The sequence below is a fragment of the Scardinius erythrophthalmus genome (assembly GCF_964197995.2).
Source record: "Scardinius erythrophthalmus genome assembly, chromosome: 12".
Taxonomy (NCBI): domain Eukaryota; kingdom Metazoa; phylum Chordata; class Actinopteri; order Cypriniformes; family Leuciscidae; genus Scardinius; species Scardinius erythrophthalmus.
This window is the reverse complement of record NC_138232.1, coordinates 3,384,886-3,406,898: the sequence shown is the minus strand read 5'-3', so window position 1 is coordinate 3,406,898 and position 22,013 is coordinate 3,384,886. Positions and strand designations below refer to the sequence as shown.

The 22,013-nt window shown below is 36.9% G+C and overlaps 1 protein-coding gene across 2 annotated transcripts; it reads right to left on the bottom strand.

Annotated features, from left to right (window-relative positions):
* Nucleotides 1-765: 765 nt before the first annotated feature.
* Nucleotides 766-20,859, bottom strand: pcif1 (phosphorylated CTD interacting factor 1). 2 transcript variants are annotated; one of them, XM_081381564.1, is made up of 16 exons: nt 20,772-20,859; nt 18,625-18,767; nt 18,425-18,549; nt 18,071-18,208; nt 17,805-17,944; nt 12,272-12,426; nt 11,328-11,475; nt 11,134-11,217; nt 10,957-11,056; nt 10,708-10,870; nt 9,230-9,405; nt 9,044-9,130; nt 8,783-8,967; nt 7,522-7,615; nt 7,248-7,423; nt 766-3,358 (listed from the first exon to the last, which is right to left on the bottom strand). In XM_081381564.1, exons 2-16 carry the CDS (start codon nt 18,746-18,748, stop codon nt 3,091-3,093), a joined length of 2,163 nt encoding a protein of 720 aa, XP_081237690.1. In that variant the 5' UTR covers nt 18,749-18,767; nt 20,772-20,859; the 3' UTR covers nt 766-3,090. The 2 variants fall into 2 exon arrangements, with proteins under 2 accessions (XP_081237690.1, XP_081237691.1); XM_081381565.1 differs by having other exon boundaries at nt 18,625-18,789; nt 20,772-20,838.
* Between the last annotated feature and the right edge of the window lie 1,154 nt (nt 20,860-22,013).

Below are 22,013 nucleotides of genomic sequence, written 5' to 3'. Positions count from 1 at the left end.
TGGCGCGGAAGCTGCTCGTTTGTGGCGACATTTATGTTCTAAATATTTTTTTCTGCAAATGTTACATTTCAAATATAAAATTGTGTTCTCAATACAACTCCATACTTTCATGATTTGCTATCGGTGTGTATTTCATACAACGGTATCTTTTTCGTTAAAAGAAATAAAGACGTTATGCCATGATAATAAATGACTACCATATTTATGTACACAGAACTACAAGGTACTTCAAAGTACCCTATGCCAAGTGCACATAAAACATGGTATTACCATGGTACCATTTCCATAAGTAATACCATGTTACTTTTTTGTTACAGTAGTTTCATCAAATTCTAAGCTGATGACACTTGTGTGAGCAAGACCAAGTATGTACAATAAATATTAAAACAAAATGCCAGAGATGGGTTTATGATTTCAATATTTTACTGAGAGCTTTTCTGATTCAGAGGAAAATCTTTATACCACTTTAGGTGATGGGAAATGCCACAACACAGATAATATACAGGTAGAAGAAACAAATTATATAAGCACAGACATATTTACATTCACTGAATCTTTGTCTTTATCAGAATAAGATTACAGGGGAGACATTCATGGCATTTTAGAGGACATTGAATCAACAAACGCAATGGCGACCAAATATAAATCAATCAACATGACTGATAAATGCAAATCGGTTAAAAGCCTAGTGTGGCAAAGCTTACAACTAACTAAACAATATAGATTTGTACAATTTATATAGTTTTTTTTTTTTTTTTTGTAATGCAAAATATCAGGTCATGCACAATAAAAACCTAAACACACTTTTTGTAAGAAAACAAAGAACAAAAAGAGAATTATAAAAATAAAGTTATGGATAAATGGATGTTTTTGCTGGTTACACTTTATGCATTACTGATGCAATCGTACACGGTTCTACTTTAAGATACAAGATAAATTCCTCCTCTTTTTTTTTAATAACACTTTGGTTTAGTTTAAAACAACTATTTCATAAATTCTGTAATTCATAAACAGTTTAAAACCAAAAAGTTAAATAAAAAATAATAAAAAAAAAATCATGGTGAAAGACATCTTTTGTGTTCTTTTCAAATAGACTCACAACAGCCGTGTGGGAAAACAACAAACTTCATACCCATGTTCTGTACAACATCTACAGTTTTGCTGGTGATCCACACTGGGATTAGGAAATCCAACAAGTGCCCGATGCTCAATGTGATGTTATGTTGGATTTTAAAAATGGCAAACTGGGTTACATTACGCGTCAAACCACTGGAACGCTTTTAAACCAAATATAAAAGCCATTTCCCAAGTTTGGCTACAAGACAATGTAGTCCAGTGAAAAAAAAAAAAAAACATAAAAAACCTATACTTACTTACAGATGGAAGTGATTGGGTTTAATAAAGTGATAGTATACAATACGAATTACTACATGCGTATTAACATGGCAAAAAAAAAAACAAAAAAAAAAACACCATTGTAGTGTTAATAATCGCAACATTTAAAGTCCAATTGTAGCAACAAATTCGATCAATAACTTCTCTTTTCCTTTTTTAAAATGTACATTCAAAACGCTGCCCAGTGATACAATTTAAACTCAATATTATGTAAACAAATTTCTATGATTAGAAAAAAAAAGTAATCTTTTAAAGCACTTTTCACACACGAAACAGTGAAATCAAGGCAATAGCAACCAATTCGAATAACCGGACACCGATGCATTTATTAGAGGAAGAAAAAGCCTGGTTTGCTTTTCTTCGTTCGAGTTTCCAGGTGTCGGAGCTCTCAATTATGAAACACCCGAAATGAGAGGTAGACTCACCGCCGGAGAGAAAAACGAGGGGCGTACGCCATATTTAGGAGCTAAATCATTTTTCAATAAAACCACAAACAGTTGGAATTAATGCTTTCATAACTAATAAGAAATTGTCTTTTTCCACTCGCTAAATGCTACAATTGACGTGACCCGGAATGCCACAATAGGATTCACACAGGCTTGTACTGTACAGAAAAGAACAACGCAATAAAGGTACAAAAAACTATTTCAGATGTGCTATTGTGTTCTGTACAATACTTTAGGAATAAAAGAAAACTGCAGATGGATGACTACTTTTCTGCTTGTCAGCTGATCTTTTGTTATTACATACAATATATATTCTATCATGAAGAAATCAAACTTAACCACTCAACTTGGAAAGGAACGCCGATGGATTTTAAAAACAAATGGGTGTAACAGGAGTCAACTATTGATCTGAGAAGCTTGATGTCATGATGAAGGCTTTTAAACATAGCTGCCTGATCGCCGGTCGTCGTCTGACACAGAATTACCTAAGAAGAACAACAGACAAACACTATGGCAGCTTCGTATTCCTGCCAGTGAGAAAAGCACAAAGTTAAAGCGTGAATGTCACAAAGCATGTCATATTTCACTCCAAAATCATCAAAATTTTATTTAGTTTGGAAAATGAAGCTTTTTTGCATTGTTACATTATTTCTATATGTTATAATGCAACAACAAAAGTATGAAGAATGTATTTGAGTAAAGATATCCCAATGCTAATACATTACATTGTGTTTAATTCAATTTAGGCTGATTTTATATTTTTAAAATCGCATTTTAATAATAACCTTTTAACTGTAATAATACAGTACTGTATAATGAATGAAAATAATGTCAGTTTAAACACCATTGAAAATAATGAGAACATTTATGGAAAAAAAGCTTCATTTTCTTTATGCAAAATATTTTTCTTTTGATCTAGGTGTGAAATATGACACGGTTTAATGAGACTCACCCAAAAAGGCCAACAAAAAAAGAAAAAGAAAGAATATGATATGCTTGACTACACACACACAAAAAACAAAATAGGTGACCAAACTATATATACACTGAAAAAAAAAAAAAAAAAAAAAAAAAAACATTATGAGACTCAAACCCCTAAAACAAATAATATTAAATAATAGATGCGGAAGAAAGAGTCGTCTTCTCGCGTGAACATCTAAACCCAACAGCGCAATATTATACCTCTCATTCAATCACAGACTCTTTCCCATGAACATACATACACGTGTCCACACGCCCAGCGCCGTGTCTAAATGTTTGTTGTGTCCGGTGCAGTCTTGTCAACAGGACTGCTGTTGTCTTGACTCCTAGCGGTTCGTTCCTGGGCCGGTTTGGAGTCTTTGTCTCCGGTACTGGTTGAAGAGGGACCAGGTGAGGGCAACGAACGCCCGGAGACCTTATACGCCCCCAGGAGATCCTGGATTCTCTCCGTAGTGGGCTCCCATTTGGCAAAGCCAGCATTGTTTTGGAGGAAAATGACTGCTGTTCCATGGACGGCCTTGTAGTACATCTCTTCTCTGGGAGACGCAAAGTCAAGAGAGCAAACCACAAGTTAAACCATCGGTTTCGTGCAGTAAACAAACAATGAAAAACCACTAGAACAAGGAAATAGACCAAAAAATTTGGGGTTGAGATGGGACCAAAATCTTAGAAATCTTAAATCTGAGAAATATTATTACACGTTAATGATATACATTACGATATTATAGAAGCTTGTTTTCGCAACAGAATAAAAAAATAAATAAAAAAAGGCAATTGTGAATTTTTCATCTCTCAATTGTGACTTCTCACATTATTGTCAGTTTATATCTCACAATTCCGAGAAAAAAAGTTAACTGTATTAGGGCTGTCAGTTAAACGCGTTATTAACGGCGTCAACGCAAACCCATTTTAACAGCGTCCATTTTTTTATCGTGAGATTAACAGTCGTCAGTATTAGGGGTGTGCCGGTTTCAGAATTGGTGATAAAGGTTATGGGCGTCTGTTATAGGACAACTTAGTTTGAATAAAATTAATATTTGTGTAGTGTTCAATGTTGTTATCAATAGTAGAGATACGCGGATGGGGTATTAGTTCATCCGCAACCGCATCACAAAACTCATCATCCGCACCAACGTTTTTTGACCAGATTTCTAAGCCGCACCCACCCGCCCGCCATCCGCTGATTGTTTTGCGGTCTATGGATGGACGATGCAACGCTCTGCTGATGCGAGCCACAAGAAAGCCCTTGTCTGTTCTAGAAAGGATGCAGCAAAGATATTTAATGCTAATGTATGAGGCATAGGCCTACGCTGAGTTTCATTCATTTACGATGAGATGCGCTCTAGTTCAACTTCACAATGCAATGCAAGTGAACGCGGCGCATCGGAGCCTCGATGTCACGGTTATTATATTGTCTCCTATATTTGCTTTTTTATTTATTAAATACATGCAATTGGTTGATGAAACATTTATTAAAATTAAGATACAATTTGTACAAAACGAAATTCGCTTTAAAGAAAGGCTTTCTACAAAGCAAAACTTAATGAAGTGGTAAAAATCTGACGATTTACAAAACAGAACTTCATTAAGTGGTAAAAACCATGTCTCCCGATTGCAAATGTTCATTGCTAATGTTTATTATTGCAAATGTTTTTCATTTGTTTAATAAATCTCATAATGATGGCACATCACTATATCATAGCTTTTATATATCTCAAATGATTGTCAAGGGGTACTTGGCAAAGAATCAAATACAGTTGGAAACGACGTAGACCATTAATAACACAGACTGTTAACAATTGTTTTTAATTAGTATTTAAACATTCTCTATGATAAAAAATGTTTGTAAAAAATATTTTAATAACACGGTTTTGGCGGTTATAGAGTTCTAATGACGGTGTTCAACTATAACCGTCGGTCTCACGGTTATATACTAACCGTCACACCCCTAGTCAGTATATCTTTCACCCTTTTATTGATGGACAGTGTTACATTGTGTGGGAGATTATTTGCTCCAAGAGAGCATGTTATTGTGAAATTGAACACTACAGTATATGCCAATGTTGTTTTCAATAAAAAACATTTGAACAAAGCAAGCCGATCCACTTTTCCATGTTGATAAGAGCATTAAAATGAGAAAAAAAATAATGGGACAAAAAGAAATCAAGAGACATTTAAGAATAGATAAAAATGTGCGATTAATTGCGAGTTAACTATGACATTAATGCGATTAATCACGATTAAATATTTTAATCGTTTGACAGCACTAAACTGTATAAATTCAACAGTAGTGAGAAAAAAAAAAAAAAAACATTGCCCCTTTCACACATAGTCTTTACTGGAAAATTACCATTAAAAGATCATGTGTGAACAGGACCTTTTAAAAATACCAGCAAATCGGTTCTGGCAATTTAGCAGTATGAGAAGTTAAAACATTACCAGTAAATTACCGTATGATGCTGTGCGTGAACTATAATAAAAAGGTTTACTGTTACTTTAAGAGCGAATGCACGAATCTAATATACAGATACACGTTTATATCGTTGTCGCCATGATATATGTCACAAGGCCCAGCCCTTCCAACTAGGGCTATCACTTCTGTGAAAAAATCCTGTTCGATTTTTTAGACATAAGTGTTCATTTAATCGATTGTAAAATCGATTTTCCATGTCTAAAGACGTTTCCATTTTAAACGCCAAATATAGGCAAATCCACGGACAACTAACAGGCATTAGGACAAACGTAAAGAGGGCGCACGCTGCACAAGTCAGCAATATTTCTGATGATTTATTGGCGTGAAGTTTCGTGCACAATGACAAACAGGAGTGCAACATTCTCGAAAAAACAAAAGCAGAATGGATTGCCATAACATCACTGAACAACATCACTGCAGGCTTCAACATGGCTGTGTTTACAATTAAAAAAGTCAAACAAATTTCACCTACGTAGGCGATTGTAGACCGTAGCCCGAATCTGTATCTCTATGCATGAGACTGTCTGAATACCGGCAGAATTCACATTTTTGTAGTAAACAGAGAAGATAATCTGAAGGATAATCTGCTGTTATGTGTGTGTGTCAGAGCCTGTAGTTGCTGTGTGATGCGCGTTCGCTGCGGGCGTATCGTGACGAGCTGGACGCGCTCCGAGAGAAGGCCGTTAAAGTCGATTCCCTATTTTCGTTTTCGAAACTTGTGTTGGTTGGTCCGATCGATTTTCGAACGTAAAGTGACACCCCTACTACCACAGGGTTTCTGCAGGTTTCAGTAAGTCAAATTTAAGACCTTTTTAAGACATTTTAAGACCATAAAGATTGAAATTTAAGACCTACACGACGCATTATCCAAGTTAGATTGATAGTTACCTCGGGATCATTAGAGTATCTATCTATCTTTCTATCTATCTAGGATTATCTGATGTGTGTGTGTGTGTGTGAGAGAGAGGGAGAGGTAGATATTTTTTAATAGAAAATTGTACTTTTGCATATTATACTGTAAAAACACAATTATTGTTGATCATAGTTGATCATAACTAGAGAGGAAATGATGAGATGATTTAAGTGACCAAAATTATCACGGTTATCACAGAATCCTGTTCAAAATGTTTTATGTCGAAAAACAGCAAATAACAAATTGATTAGCATCAATATGCACTTTTTGTTTGCGTAAACATTAAAATACCATTAAAAGTGATGGCCAGATTTTAAAAGAGTGTTTTGCAACACGTTATCTACTAACATGTACAAGTTCAAATAAAGTTTTGACAAAAAAGGTTTTATACAAAGATAAACCTCATATTTCAGCCTTTAAATAATTTTTTATTTTTAGAGTCATAAAAGATAAATTACTGACATTTATACATTAGCTTATATTTATTAGTAGTGTTTGGGTGCACCCCCATCCTTCATGTTGACTGAGCTTTCAATGTTGTTATGGAAAGGGGTGATTGGTTGGTTCCTGTCACATGACCTGCGGTGCGTTTGCGGCATTCTGAAAAGTTTAGATTTTTTTCATCTCGTTGCGCCTGGTAAAAAAATGAGCGCGTCGCTTCAATTATGAGCACACTTGCCGCGCCTATATTTGAACAAACTTGAGCGTGCAAAAGACGCGATATGTGAACGGCCTCTGGCGAGCTAGCTCATATCAAGCCACGAGCGACTGCTAGCACGCGAGCGACGTGTTGGAGACCCCTGCTAGAGCTCCGCTTTGTAGGCTACAACTCGATACTTTTTTGCTACTTTGTAATAACTTTCTGCGGCCAGCGTTTCTGGAAATGAACGAGAGTAAACACTTGACCTGACTAAATGAAATTTAAGACCTAGGATGAAAATCTGGCCGTTTTTAAGACTTTTTAAGGCCTTAAATTTAAAGTTAAGAATTTTAGACTTTTTAAGACCCCGCGGAAACCCTGTACCAACAAATGTCTGACCTTTTGCAGATGTGCTGCGAGCCGCTGCGGTACTCGTGCTCGAAGGGGGGCACGATCATCTGGTGCCTCCGGAAGCGACTGGACTCCATCCGTGTCAGCGCAGGGGTCGGCGGGTCACGCCACTCTGGCACAAAGATGATGAAGGACAGTGGCTCGCTGGAGCGCTCCAGAAGATCCTGGGAAAGATGGAGAGACAATGAGATTCGGTATGGGACATTTTATATGACGATATTCCAAGGCTAATGAATTTGGGCCGAGACTAAGAGTCACACACCTCAAAGCGTGTCACCATGGCGTCCATGAGTTCCTCACAGAACGGAGGGTTCGCCTCAAATGAGCCACTGGCCGGAGAGAAGCTGAGAAACGGCCTGTGAGGACAGACATGAGGAAACGGTAATGCTTTTATATAACGGCAGTAACAGATTAATTATAATTTGATTACATTATAGACATACATTAAAAAAATGTATATGTTATTGAATCATTTATTCAAGAGAATGTAGTATTGTATAATGCTTCTGAAATAAAAGTCAGAAAGTAAATATGACTCATCTAATACATCATGTACAGTCTTTATAAGTGTATGATTTAACTTTTCCCAATGGTCTAGTGTTAAAGAAATTACAATCTATTGCAATATCAAATCGCAATACTTGTAGAATCGCAATTCTTAAAAGAAAATATATTAACAATTATAAAAACTATATATTATGGAAGCTTGTTTCCGCCACTGAATAAAACATTTTAAAAGATAATTGCGACTTTTTATCTCACAATTGCGAGTTTACATCTCGCAATTCTGACTTTATTTATCAGAATTGCGAGATATAAAGTCAGAATTGCATGAAATTTATAACATATTTATAACTTTATAACACATAATTGCGAGTTTATATCTCGCAATTCTGACATCTTTTCTCAGAATTGTGAGATAAAGTCCAATTCTAAGGAAAAAAAAGACACTTTTTTTAACCTTAGAATAGTTCATATCTCACAATTTTGACTTTATAACACGCAATTGCGACTTTACATCATGCAATTCTGACTTTATATCTCCCAATTGCGTGATATAAAGTCAGAATTCTGAGATATAAAGTCAGAACTGCGTGATCTAAAGTCGCAATTGCGAGAAAAAAAGTCAGAATTCTGACTTTATAACACACAATTGCGACTTTATTTCACGCAATTCTGACTTTATATTTCGCAATTCTGAGAAATAAAGTCAGAATTGTGAGATGTAAACTCGCAATTGTGAGATAAAAAGTCGCAATTATCTTTTTTTTTTGTGGCGGAAACAAGCTTCCATAATATATATATATAAAAAAATAAAAATAAAATCTTAATATATATATATATATATGTGTGTGTGTGTGTGTGTGTGTGTGTGTGTGTGTGTTTGTGTACACATTTACCATGACATGTACATGGTAAAATATAAACGAGTCATGACAGCAAAGCAATGTATTACTATGATCCTCAAAATCTGTTGGAACGTCACTTTTCATTATGTGACAGTCAAGAACCCATTTACATACCCTCGAGATCCAAAGAAGCCGTCAATGTCTGGAAACGCGGAGCAGAACTGCTTGAAATAGCAGTTCAGTGGAGAAGCGAAGCACTCAAACGTCACTCCAAACTTTTTATTAAGAGCCTCAAAGACGGGGACAGGCAGCGCCCCCTGCAGGCCAGACCCCTCGTTCACACCAGAGCCAAACATCACCTGTGGGTGGAAACACACACTGATGCTGCATTTGCTTTCCTGATTGGTTGCCAATGCTTGTAAATTTAAGTCTTACCTGGTATCTTTTGATGAGGCACCACACACGAGACAAGAACTTTTCAAACCTTTGGTCATCTATACAGCTGTATCGATAAAGGAGTTCCTGTTTATGCCAGAGAAAGAAATGCAACAAAATATGAATCCAATGTAGAGTAAGTTTCTGGTTTTAATTTGTTTTGAGCTTGTGTTAGCATGTACACACCAATTTGTTGAAATGACCGCGGTTGACCTTCACCATTTCCCCTTTATACCGCAGACAAGCCATGTCATTCTCGAAGTGCAGCTCGACACGCGGCTGAGGAGGAGACGGGATGGACAGTCTGACTGGATAACAATACACCAACCGGTCCTGAACCTCCGTCGACTCGGTGCCGTCCACTTTAAAGCAAGAAGAGTAGTTCAGAGGGGCTCTACACCAAGTCAAACCAAGAGCGAATATCATCGGCACCAGCGACAAAAATTCATCCTTTTTTGAGTTGGTCGATTTTTGTCTAACAATGAAACCCTCACTGACCATTTTCCAGATTTATGGATATCTCCATCTCCTGTATTTGACTGATTTTATTTAAATTAATTGCCATAACAGTTTCACAGGTTATTACACGGCTGATACAAATTCAACAATATAATAAATACAATATAAGAAGCGCTATTTAAAAAAATTCAACTTAGAAGAAAAACAAACTAAGAGACTAAACTTTTGTATATACAAATATATAGAAGATTCTTTAAACTAATGATGATTAGTTAACTAGAAAGAACAATAACTTGTGTAACAAATGCAGCTATTTCTCATTCATTGTTAATGCTAGTTAATGCAATGTTCACTTAATTGGACCTTATTGTAGTGTTACCTATAATTCTGTTGCACTTTAATCTGTTTGAAACATTTGTTTACTTTATACATTTTGTTTATTTTATTCAATTTAAATGTTGAGAGTTCTTTTTGTTTTCAGAGAAAAAAAAAAAAGTAAACCTGTTATAGTTTTTTTGCAACTTATTTCAATGATAATTTCACAATCTTAGTGGAATAATACTGTATACCATGATAAATGCTTCAGCAATTATCGTAACACGAAAAGCCTACAGTACAGTACTACAGTGAATAGGAAAAAATTAATAATGTAACATAACAGAAGTCAGAAACTAAATATTTCCATTTTTTTTTACTCATTTATAATGTTAATGTGTCACAGTATAAATTGGGTTTTTTTATATATGAAAAAATATAGCTGCCTTTTAAATTTTATAACATCTTTTTCCCACCACAGGATTTATTTAAAATAATTTGTGGTCCCACTTTATATTAAGTGGCTTTAAGTATTATGCACTTACAATGAAATGAATAATTTGACACAGTGGACTTAGTGGACTTACATGTTTTTACATTGTACTTATATTTTGAAAATACCTACATGTGATTACAGCTGTAATTACATTTGTAATTACACTGTTGAGCCTTCCCTTACACCTTAACCCACCCAATACCACCACACCTGACCCTAAAATTACCCGCATCACACCTCAATAGCAGCACAAGTGTTTTACAATACAACCTGAACACAATAAGAACATTAAACTTATTTTTCGATGCAAGTACATAGTACTTAAAGCCACTTAATATAAAGTTGGACCTAATTTGTTATTCTTTGCATTCTGCTTGCCATTTCCATCTCCTACCTGAGATGTTGCACTCTTTAAGGAGAGTGTGGTGAGCCTGGCGGATCCTGCGTACATACTCTGCAGAAATGTGATAGATCTTTGAACAGATGCCCTCGACAGAGTCCTTCGCCACAGACGCCACGTGAGGGCCGCACTGCTTCCGTAAGTGCTCGAGCCGATCCTGAGGAATGATCCATTACGGTCATGCACACGTACGCCTTAAAATGCTGTCTAGGTAGGCAGCTCTGAACAAAACTGAGAATGTACCATGTAGTCCTCCTTGCTGGCGGAATGGTCTCGTCTCAGCCAGTTCATCGTGTCCTCGACGTTCCACTTCACCACCTTCCGACTGTCGGGAGTCGCATTTCTGCGCAAACATGAAACATACTTTCATGCAACGTCCATGTCAGTCTCAAAACCTTAGCAACCAGCATAAATAACTACCTGGAGTCGATCATCTTCTTGGCCGCCTCTGCATATTTAAACAGGAGTTTCCTGGCCTCTTCCTTGTATTTGATGCGAGAGAGCCTGACATTTGTTGCGAGGCAAGTTAGAAAATTATAAAAGCATTTCCATACTGAAATATGCAACACAAAAACAAAGAGGAGATTGGTTATACGATGAACAGTGACTAGTACCTGATGGGGATGTCGTTCATGATCTCTCTGAACATGGACGTGGAAATGACCGGGTCGCACTCGCTGGGCAAGAGCGGATCCGGACCTTTATCCACCACCTTTCTCTCCAAAAGCCAGCGGTTGAAGGATTCCCGCGGAGGCTCTATGCCTGAAAAGTTAGTCAATCTCCAATTATTCCTAAATAATAATAATAATAATCTCTAAATTACAATTACACAATTCAAAAGTTCGGGGTGAGTAGGACTTTTGAATGCGTTTGAAAGAAGTCTCAGAAGGCTGCATTTATTTTACTTACCAAAATTACAGTAATAATGTGAAATATTACTACAATTTACAATAACCGTTTTCTATTTGAAAATAAGTATCATTCCTCCAGACTTCAGTGTCACATGATCCTTCAGAAATCATTCTAATATGATGATTTGATGCTCAAGAAACATTTCTGATTATTATGAATGTTGAAAACGGTCGTGTGCGTCATATTTTTGTACACGTGATACATTTTTTTTCAGGATTCTTTGATAAATAGAAATGAAATTGAAATCTTTTGTAACATTTTAAATGACTTTACTGCTACTTTTGATCAATGTAATGCATCCATGCTGAATATAAGTATTAATTTCTAACAACATTCGACAGACACCAGTATATAAAGTTTATAAACTAGTACACATTTTTATAGAGCTCATCCTCTTCAGCAAGTTACCAAGACCCATAAGATTCAAACTTGGAGACAGCTGCAGTTTCAATATTACTTTCCTTTCCGGTAGCTTTGCAATGCATTCATAAAGAGTTAACATTTACTCAGAATAAAACGGGCTGTGAATATGGACGTGGGTGACGGGACAAAAACACTACAATGCTGATTTTGCTAGACTGGTATTAACATGTATAATCTCTATGGGGACATATTTAGTCAAACATGACAGCTGCTTCTCACACACCCTCGCGCTGAGAGCACAGCTCGTGGTAATGCTGCCGTAGTTTGGTGGTGAGTTGCGCTCTCTGCAACTCGATCTCCGGGTGTGGAGGGAGGTGGTTCACTGGGGCTCGCTCTCGGATCACAGCGTTGGTCTGAATGTCCAGGTCCCAGTACACTCTGAAACACAAAGTCCAGTTCAGACATGTCAAGGCGCAGAGTCGTATCATGTCTCCAGAGCTCAACAGCTGAAAGAGCTTACCAGGGTTCCCACACCTCGCTTAACTTCAAATTCAAGGACCTTTCAAGAACTTTCCAGGTCCAATACCCTCAAATTCAAGGAGTTAATGTTGGGGACACATTTATTGAGTCCAACAACAAACGTTGAGGTTCCATCGTAGTAGTTTTGTGCATGCGTGAACCAGGCTTGAGCAAAATTCAGAATTTCAGAATTGGCCTCCATTCAATTCATGAATTGGAATTTAAATTGAATTTACTCCGCCCCAATTGAATTTGAATTGGATTCAAATTCACAACAGAAAGAATGTTTTGAGTGTCGCATGCATTCAGTGTTAGGAAGGTTACTTTGGAAATGTTATTGCTTACTGTTATTAGTTACTAGGGGTGTGACGGTTAGTATATAACCATGAGACCGACGGTTATAGTTGAACACCGTCATTAGATCTCTATAACCGCCAAAATCGTGTTATTAAAATATTTTTTACAAACATTTTTTATTATAGAGAATGTTTAAATACTAATTAAAAACAATTGTTAACAGTCTGTGTCATTAATGGTTTATGTCGTTTCCAACTGTATTTGATTCTTTGCCAAGTAGCCTACCAACACAAGTTTTGTTTTGTAAATCGTCAGACATGATTTTTACCACTTCATTAAGTTTTTCTTTGTAGAAAGCCTTTCTTTAAAGTGAATTTCGTTTTGTACAAATTGTATCTTAATTTTAATAAATGTTTCATCAACCAATTGCATGTATTTAATAAATAAAAAGCAGATATAGCAGACAATATAATAACCGGCGCTGGTGCGCCGCGTTCACTTGCATTGCATTGTGAAGTTGAACTAGAGCGCATCTCATCGTAAATGAATGAAACTCAGCGTAGGCCTATGCCTCATACATTAGCATTAAATATCTTTGCTGCATCCTTTCTAGAACAGACAAGGGCTTTCTTGCGGCTCGCATCAGCAGAGCATTCCATCGTCCATAGACCGCAAAACAATCACACGGGCAGGTGCGGCTTTGAAATTTGGGGAAAAAAAACAAAAAAAACGGTGCAGATGATGAGTGCGGTTGCGGATGAAATAAAACCCCATCCGCGTATCTTTATCTATAACATTGATTATTACTATTTGTTAATTTAGGCGATCAAGTGTCTGCTCCTTTATTCAAACTAAGTTGTCCTATACAGACGAACGTCGCAACATTCATTGCTGGGGGAAAACATATCCTTTTAATGTAATCTGTACAAGTAGTTCAAACTAATATCATTTATAATGCAATCATATCTGACATATACTGTAAAGCTTCATTGTTAAACACTTCACTTAAAATATGTATATGAATTTCTTTGAATTTTTATTGAATTGCAGTTCTGCTTCCTTTAATTCAAATTCGAATTGTAATTCTAGATCCTGTTTTTGACATCAATTCAAATTCAAGAATTGAATTGGAATTAAGGAGTCATTCTCAATTCAATTATGAACGTCATGGCAACGTACAACACAAAGTACCTCACGCGGGAAACATTTAACTGCGCGTAACTAACGCAAATCAAGCAAGTTAGTGTGCATAGGCCACGAAGTGTTGGTGAAGTAACACATTAGCGGACCGGAGGGAATAATAAGGAATTTTTTTCAGAAATTTTCTTGCACAAAATAAATTCACACACTTAAGGACCTGTATCTATGTGTGTTAATTTTCAAAAACTTTCCAGGGCCTTGAATTTCTTTTTTCTTCCAGATTCACAAACTTTCAAGGACCCGTGGGAACCCTGGCTTACTCGGAACTCTAAAATAACTAGAAAATCATGAGAAAGTCATGTGTCAAACCAATAGAGCTGCACCATTAATTGTTATAAGGGCGAAATCTCGACTCAAACACACACACGCTCTAATTCTTAAACGAAAACGATTCGCCTGTGTCTATTAAACCTCTGACGAGCGATCACAGCGAACATTCAGATCTGTGTTGGTGTTGTCACAAACAGTCTTTTCAACCGCACAGTATCATTATTTCTGTTACAATACTTCAAATTATTGCACAAGTACTGGGATAAAAGTATATACATTTCGGATATAAACACTGATGTCTACGGCAGAGAGTAAATCAGTCAAATCTTCGGTTAGTTACGTTTAAACTGATCTGTCAATCATACTGTCACAGTTAAAATCCTCCACATTTAATTTCCTACCGTTTCTGAGAGAAATGTAGTAGCATGTTGATCTGCCAGTCGGGGGGGTTTTCATGCAGAGACTCTCCTCATGTGTTTGCAATTTGCATAATGATGCATTTAAAACTTAATGACCAAACGTATCATTACAAAACTTCACAATGCTGTTGCAGATGAAATATAATGTTGATAACATTGAATAAATATATTTTCGTCAGGTAAGATAAATACTGATAATCAATCACTCCAATCCCTTTATCTAAACCTCTCTACTCGGAGTCGCACATCCGTCATATTTGTAGTTTTTTTTACACTTTTTATTTGCATTTGTAGTTCTAATTGAATCCTCGTCCAACACGCAATGGGTTGTGGGCAATATTAGCCGCTAGAGTGCACACGGATCTGCACTTCCGATTCTAACCGGAAAAAGTAGACCATTCGAGTATCTTTTGGAAGACTCGACATACTATGATTTGGGACACACTAATTATAATTTCGAATACTATTTAGGACGGATAGTATGCTAATTGGGATGCAGCAACTGATTTAGGGCTGCATCTAATGATTATATTTGTTGTCGATTAATCTATCGATTATTTCTTCGATTAATCGACTAATCTAACGATTATTTTTCCGATTAATCTAATGATTATTTTTTGGATTAGCTGATTTATCCATTGGCAAACTTTACAATAAATAAGTACAACAATATATCAGCTGTATTTTGAAGAGGGTAGTGCATCTGTATATTATTTTAACATGAAATCTATGAATGACGACAAAAAAAAATGTATTTCAGAAAGGGTAATTGTCATTTTATTATGAAATATGCGAACAGGAAGCATTTTAAGCTTTATTTTTAACTAATGGTACTGTTTCATAAAATGTAAGATACAGTCACAGGCCTATTTAGGAAACGTGTTTAATATAGTCTGTTATTAATTACTTTAGTGGGAGTATGATTTACTCAATTAACTTGTCCGAAAATGCACTTGTGTTTATCTGCAAAAAGGTTCACATACACTAGATTGCAGCCTAGGCTCCTGTTAATGTAAATATAACGTTAGTCGTTTGTTTTTAAAGTCTACATTAGAGACCTGCGCGGGACGGATTTCTCCCTTAATAATTTCTAAAAAGCTGACATCTCAATTCATCGCGATCTCACAAATCTCTGTTATTATAAATGAAACTGGCTGCACAATTAATCTTTCATAATATCTACACTTTGTTTGCTATAATCAGATGATTTGCCAGTGTGCAGAATTCAGCACTGAACAAAAAGTCAATTTTGAGCGGTGAGGGGATTCGTAAATGCATCTGATTTGCGTTCAAGAAATCAACACATCTGTCTGTGATTGGCTACATTGTTCAACGCTGCAAACATGTTATAAATAGATAGAGACTCTGGCCTGTAAATCGTTTCTATTTTGTTTGTTATTGTTGCTTTTGTGCAACAGATGAATGACAATTTATTTGTTTATAGATGTTCAATTTATAGATAATTCTATTTTGCGGGAGTCTCGCAAATCGTTTTATTCTCCCGCAACCAGCACACACACTAGGGGTTGCACGACTACTGATTTCTGCTAGTCGATTTCTTATCAAAACAATACTCGAGTTACTCGACTACTCGTGGTTCATGCTACTGTAAATGAAAAGACATGAAATAGCTAGATCTTATCAATAAACATTATTAATTCATAGCCTAATGCAACAATTACATAAGTAAACTCTCAAAACATTATAATTATGACATTTCATTTTAAAATTTTCATGTAACAGTCTAAAGCCAAATAAATAGCCGTTCTTACCTTTCATTTCAGACGGGGCCGTTCACATATCGCGTCTTTTTCGCGCTCAAGGTCGACATTTCAAATGTAGGCGCGCGGCCAGCGCGCTCATAGTGGAAGCAACGCGGTGCGCTAGTTTTTCCCAGGCGGGTTTTTCCTTCTCATCTCCAGAAATATATATAGTAGTAAAGCTAATGCAAGGGCTATAAATCAATTAATCCTTTGCTGATACTTCTTCGTCGTCATCATGGAGAGCGCAGTTCATGGTTGGTTGCATAGCAACGACAGACGCCATGGGAGCGGGAGCGCAAGCGCTTGTTGGAGACAGCGGCACGGCCGCACTTTCCACACGTTTTTAGACGCAATATGTGAACGGCCTCTTGCAGAGTTGGCCAATTACTATATTTTTGTCATGCTTGATGAAATACTTCCACACATCTGATGTGTGTTGTCTGTTGGTGACGTTCGCCATTTTTAATTCATTTATGGTTAATGGACGCTCGAGTAGTCGATTGTTTCCGACGGCGTCGAATAGTGGTTGAAGTAGTCGATCTATCGACTACTCGACTAGTCTATGCAAGCCCTAACACACACACACACACACACACACGGGTGCATTACCGCCCGCGCCCGCACTCGGCCATCAGATCCATATTTCCGCGCCGCACTCTGTTGCGTTGGGTCCCGCGGGTCTCCAATCTACAGGTGCATACACAACTTTTAAAAACCGTAGTTTAAAGTATTCCCATACTTTGGATGATCGTGGTCTGTCATTTTCACCATGAAGCAGAAGCCGCCATTACTCGATATTTAAACGTAAATAAATAATGTGACGCGTCGACGCATTTCGACGTATTTTCATAGTCGACGTAATCGATGACGTCGACGCGTCGTTGCGGCCCTAAACTGATTTATCCAGTAATAAAACAAGTGAAGTCTTAATGAGTCATTGAATCATTCATTCAAACTGCTAAAGAAAAAAATCCAAATTAAATATCTTTAAATAGACAGCAGCAATTAACATTATGTCAGAACCTCTAATAAATTTCATGCTATTTTGTTTAGGGGAGAATCATGATGATCTCTATTTTTGTCAAAAAATAAAACTAGTGATTCTCAATTTATCCAGAATCGTGCAGCTCTACTAACCAAGTTGTGTTTCAAGTTTAGCACATTAAAAGGATTTAAAGTACTGTTTCCATTGTAACACAATGCCCGATTTAAATAGTTTTCACATGATCAATTTTGAGTGTTCAAGCTTTCGAATGATGCCTAATTTATGATTATTACTAAAATATGTGATAGGAAAAAAGGATTCCCAAGAATGGTGCAAATTGGAAAAGATGAACTCCACACTCACACAGAGGGCCGGTACGGAGCCGGCGCGGGAATGCCGGCCTGGCTTTGTTTATCATCTGTGGCGTTGGCCCAGGGTTTGACTCCTGGCGTGCTGGGAGAAATAGGGACAGTGGGAGTGGTTGGAGTGACAGGAATCTCAACCTGAAATCGAAGAGAAATCAGAAAATGTATTCACTAAAAAGGACTAAAACCAACAGTTGATGCTAAATTTGTTTTGGAATATCAAATAACTTTGCATCTATTTTTGCTATTAGGAAGAAATCTGACCTTTGGCCTCTTGAAACTATTAGGGCCCGTTTGAGAAGCATCCTCTGACGGATGTCTTTTGCGCTGCCCGTTTCCCAGACCTGCGTCGCCTAATGCCTCACCAGAGGCAGGAGCCGCGTTCAACCCCAGAGGATCCGACTGAAACGACAGCAAATACAGGACAGTGTTGTTATTATATTATTAAAAATAGTTTTTACTAATAAAGTATAGCTTAAACTAAATATAATACAGGAAAACTATTAAACATTTGGTATTATATCTAAAGAAACTGTATATAAAAACCCTGTCAAAGTTCTTCCCCAAATGTTACATTCATAATACTGAGATTTAATTGGTTCTGAAGGCTGAGCTTACAATGACATCGTGCTGCCCAAGGACAGGCATTTCCCACAGCGACTGGTTAGTGAACCGATTGAAGTAATATGGCCGATTCTCCCTTTTACTCCAACATTTGGACCATCCAGCCTGAATCATCTCATCTGAAAGTGAAACTTAAAGATCAGATGCATTGCTGCATTTGGATTATTGGTCAATTAAGCCTCATAGATACGGACCTGGGAGCTCTTGGATGGGTTTGCTGGTCGAGGGCGATAATGGAGCCGGCTGTGACGTGGACCCGGTGGGCGACATGACCATTGGCGGATCTGCCTTTACTGTTCCGTGGTTTTCACTCGTCATAGCTCCTCATTTGTCCCGTCTTATGATAGAAAAGGTTTCATCTTTACAAAATGAAAGCATTGCAATTCTGAGAGCACTGAAGGTCAAATTAAAGGGTTAGTTGACCTAAAAATAAAAATGATCCCATGATTTACTCACCCTCAAGCCTACTAGGTGTATATTACTTTCTTCTTTCAGCAAATTTTAAATATATACTGGCCCTTTCAAGCTTTATAATGGGAGTGAATAGAGCCTGAGATTTTAAAGCCCAAAAAAGTAATCCATCCAGCTCCAGGGGGTTAATAAAGGCCTTCTGAAGCAAAAAATATCCATATTTATAACGTTATAAACTATAATCACTGGCTTCCGGTAATGGCCGTACGCGAGTCTAGTTCTGGCCGAAGAGTGATCTCTGACCCGGCGCATGACGTATTGATGAATGAATGCAGAGGATAGAACAAATCAAAACTGAAAGAAGAAAGTCATACACCTAGGATGGCGTGGAGAGAGAGTAAATTATGGGATAATTAAATTTTTTTGGATGAACAAACCCTTTAACCCTAAATGTTGTGTTTGGTTGGGTCTGACATTATGGCATGTATAAAACACGAATACAAAAAAACAATTCACATCCTAAGCTTAATAAAATAGAAGATAAAAGCTCCAATAATAAAGTTTTGAATAGGTCAAAAGAACACAAAGTCATTTGACGGCAAAATAAAGCTTATTTATTGGGTGAGTATTGGGTGTCTCAGCTCAAAAAAAAGTCAACACAGTACAATTCAATTTTATTAATTCCCAAAAGGTAATTCAGTTGTGGACATAAAAATAAAACAGCCTGTAGTAAGTAAAATAATTATGTATGAGGTAATAAAATAATGACAGATTTTTCTTTTTTAGGTGAGCTATGCCTTTTGCTTGCTTGGGTGAATGTGAAAGAAAAACTCTGCAGGAAGATAATGAAACTTACACACAATAAAAGTGAAACTTTGGATCCTTTAACAGTTACACATACAGAGTTAAAAAAACAAACATTTTATTCATAGATATGAGATATGATTAACGTTACCATGGTAATTTCTTGTATGGGATTTCCAATGACCATACGTTGTGACATTTCCGTACACATACCTTGTAGTAAATATGGTACGTCATACGTAAATATTCAGTATCATGGTTACGTTACACTGATGGTAATGTTTTAAAATGATATATAGACACTCTCTATTTGTACTTCTGAGGAATATCGGGGTGATACCATGGTTAACATTTATTTCGCTGGTCCGAGTTGGCATGTATTTAAATACTGACAGTAGTAATTTATCACTCAATCTCAGAAAAGACACGAACGGCGTTTTTTCCAACAAATAAACCTTTAAAAAACACTATGGCGTGGACATGGTACAGTATTGTATCGGATAGCAATACGATTGTACCATAGTATTACAGTGGGTCTTTTTGGTTAATAACCCAGGGTATCCGACCATACATCATGTATTTATTCTACGAAAGTGTTTACAGCGTTTATCGTCGTTAATAAGAGCGCAAATGAGCGAAAGAAGGGCACGCATGCGCCTGCTACGCCGCCCACCCCAGATCGAGCCGCCCGAAAACAAACCCGAAGGAGGAGGAGAAAAACATCCAACAAAGAGCTACTACGGCAGCACAAGCTGATGTGCTGGATAGAGCAGGTAAAATAAGACCAAGTGGCGTGGCATCTGGCTTCATTTGGGCACAGAAAGGACGAGGATACATAGGGCCATCACCATAGTGTGTCAAACTGCTCATTTATTTAGTTTTAACCCCGTCAATTTTCGACCGTTACGACCACAAATTTTAGGCGCGCACTTTGGCTTAGTGGAAACGGTCGACAAGATGGCGCGCGCTCTCGCATACTAGGCGCCGCGCTCACTGCGCATTATAATGTCTGTTTATTACGTGCACTGCGCACGTTTGCAGCAACCGTGGGGATATTATTGTGCCCCGTGCATTCCGCCACGCGCCCATAGGTCTAGTGCTGCTCTTCAATGGCTGAATCCCTTACCTTGGAGAGGTTTGATGGGAGTCCTCAATAGGCTTTGCTCTATTCGGTTCGGACCCGCCTCCGCCTCTCCCTCCCCACCGACTCCGCCATCTTGTATCGGGCACTCGGACGCGGTTAATGCGCATGCGCGGGTTTAGTTGCCATCCGCAGTGAAAGTCGTCAAACCCGCGCGGCCATTTGTAGAGAGGCATTCATTCATTCAGTCTACTGTGAAACGAAATAACAAACATAAACGAATTGCTTTGTGTATTTATAGAAATATGCGTGAATGTTCTTTATTGTTGTCCTGGAAATGTGTGTACATTTACATTATGTCTGTTTTGAATTCAGGTTCAAAAGGTTTTCTTTTAAATATTTCTATTTAGCTTTATTTTTATTTCTGTTTTGTTTGAGCCATTTTAGTACCTCAACTTAAACTTATTTCAGTTAGTTGCCAAGGAAACATTTCTAACATTGATTTGTTTCATCTTATATTTATATTTGTATACTACTGAAAACAGTATAATCATTTTAGTTATATTTATTACTTAAGTAAAAATGGCAGTGTCTGTTTTGAATTTATTATTAACCTCATTATTATTAACGAAAGCACATCAAAACTCCATCAAAAATATAAGATAGAAAAATCAAGAATGAAATCCAATCATAAACAGATATTTAAGTCCCAAATTGATCCTAAAGTCATAACATGTAGTAGCTATACACCTTAACACCTCCCGTCATCATTATATTGCAGTTACACTTTTAATATTTATGTGTTGTGCACTCATGGAACAACAAGGTGAAACCTAAAGATGTGCTTTACTTTTGAAAAATAAAATCTACAAAAGGCTAAAGGCTGTTTAAATAATTGTTTTCTTGTCAATGTTTGCTTATGAACTATACCACTGTGTCACTTTTGCACATTATACTTATGCATCATACTGTATGTCATTTGAACTATATTTGTATATTTATATATTTTTATAATTGCACAGCATGAATTTGACTCATTTCCTATTTGTACATCATGTCATTTGCACTACAATTGGTGATGTGCACTGCCCTTTGTGTCATATTTGGCATTTGCGCTTGAACTAATATATATATGTGTGTGTGTGTGTGTGTGTGTGTGTGTGTGTGTGTGTGTGTGTGTGTGTGTGTGTGTGTGTGTGTGTGTGTGTGTTTTTCCAACTTAAATGAAACTGACTTAAAAAATTTGTTGAATCTTGTATAACAATTTTTTTGTACAAAAATTAAAGC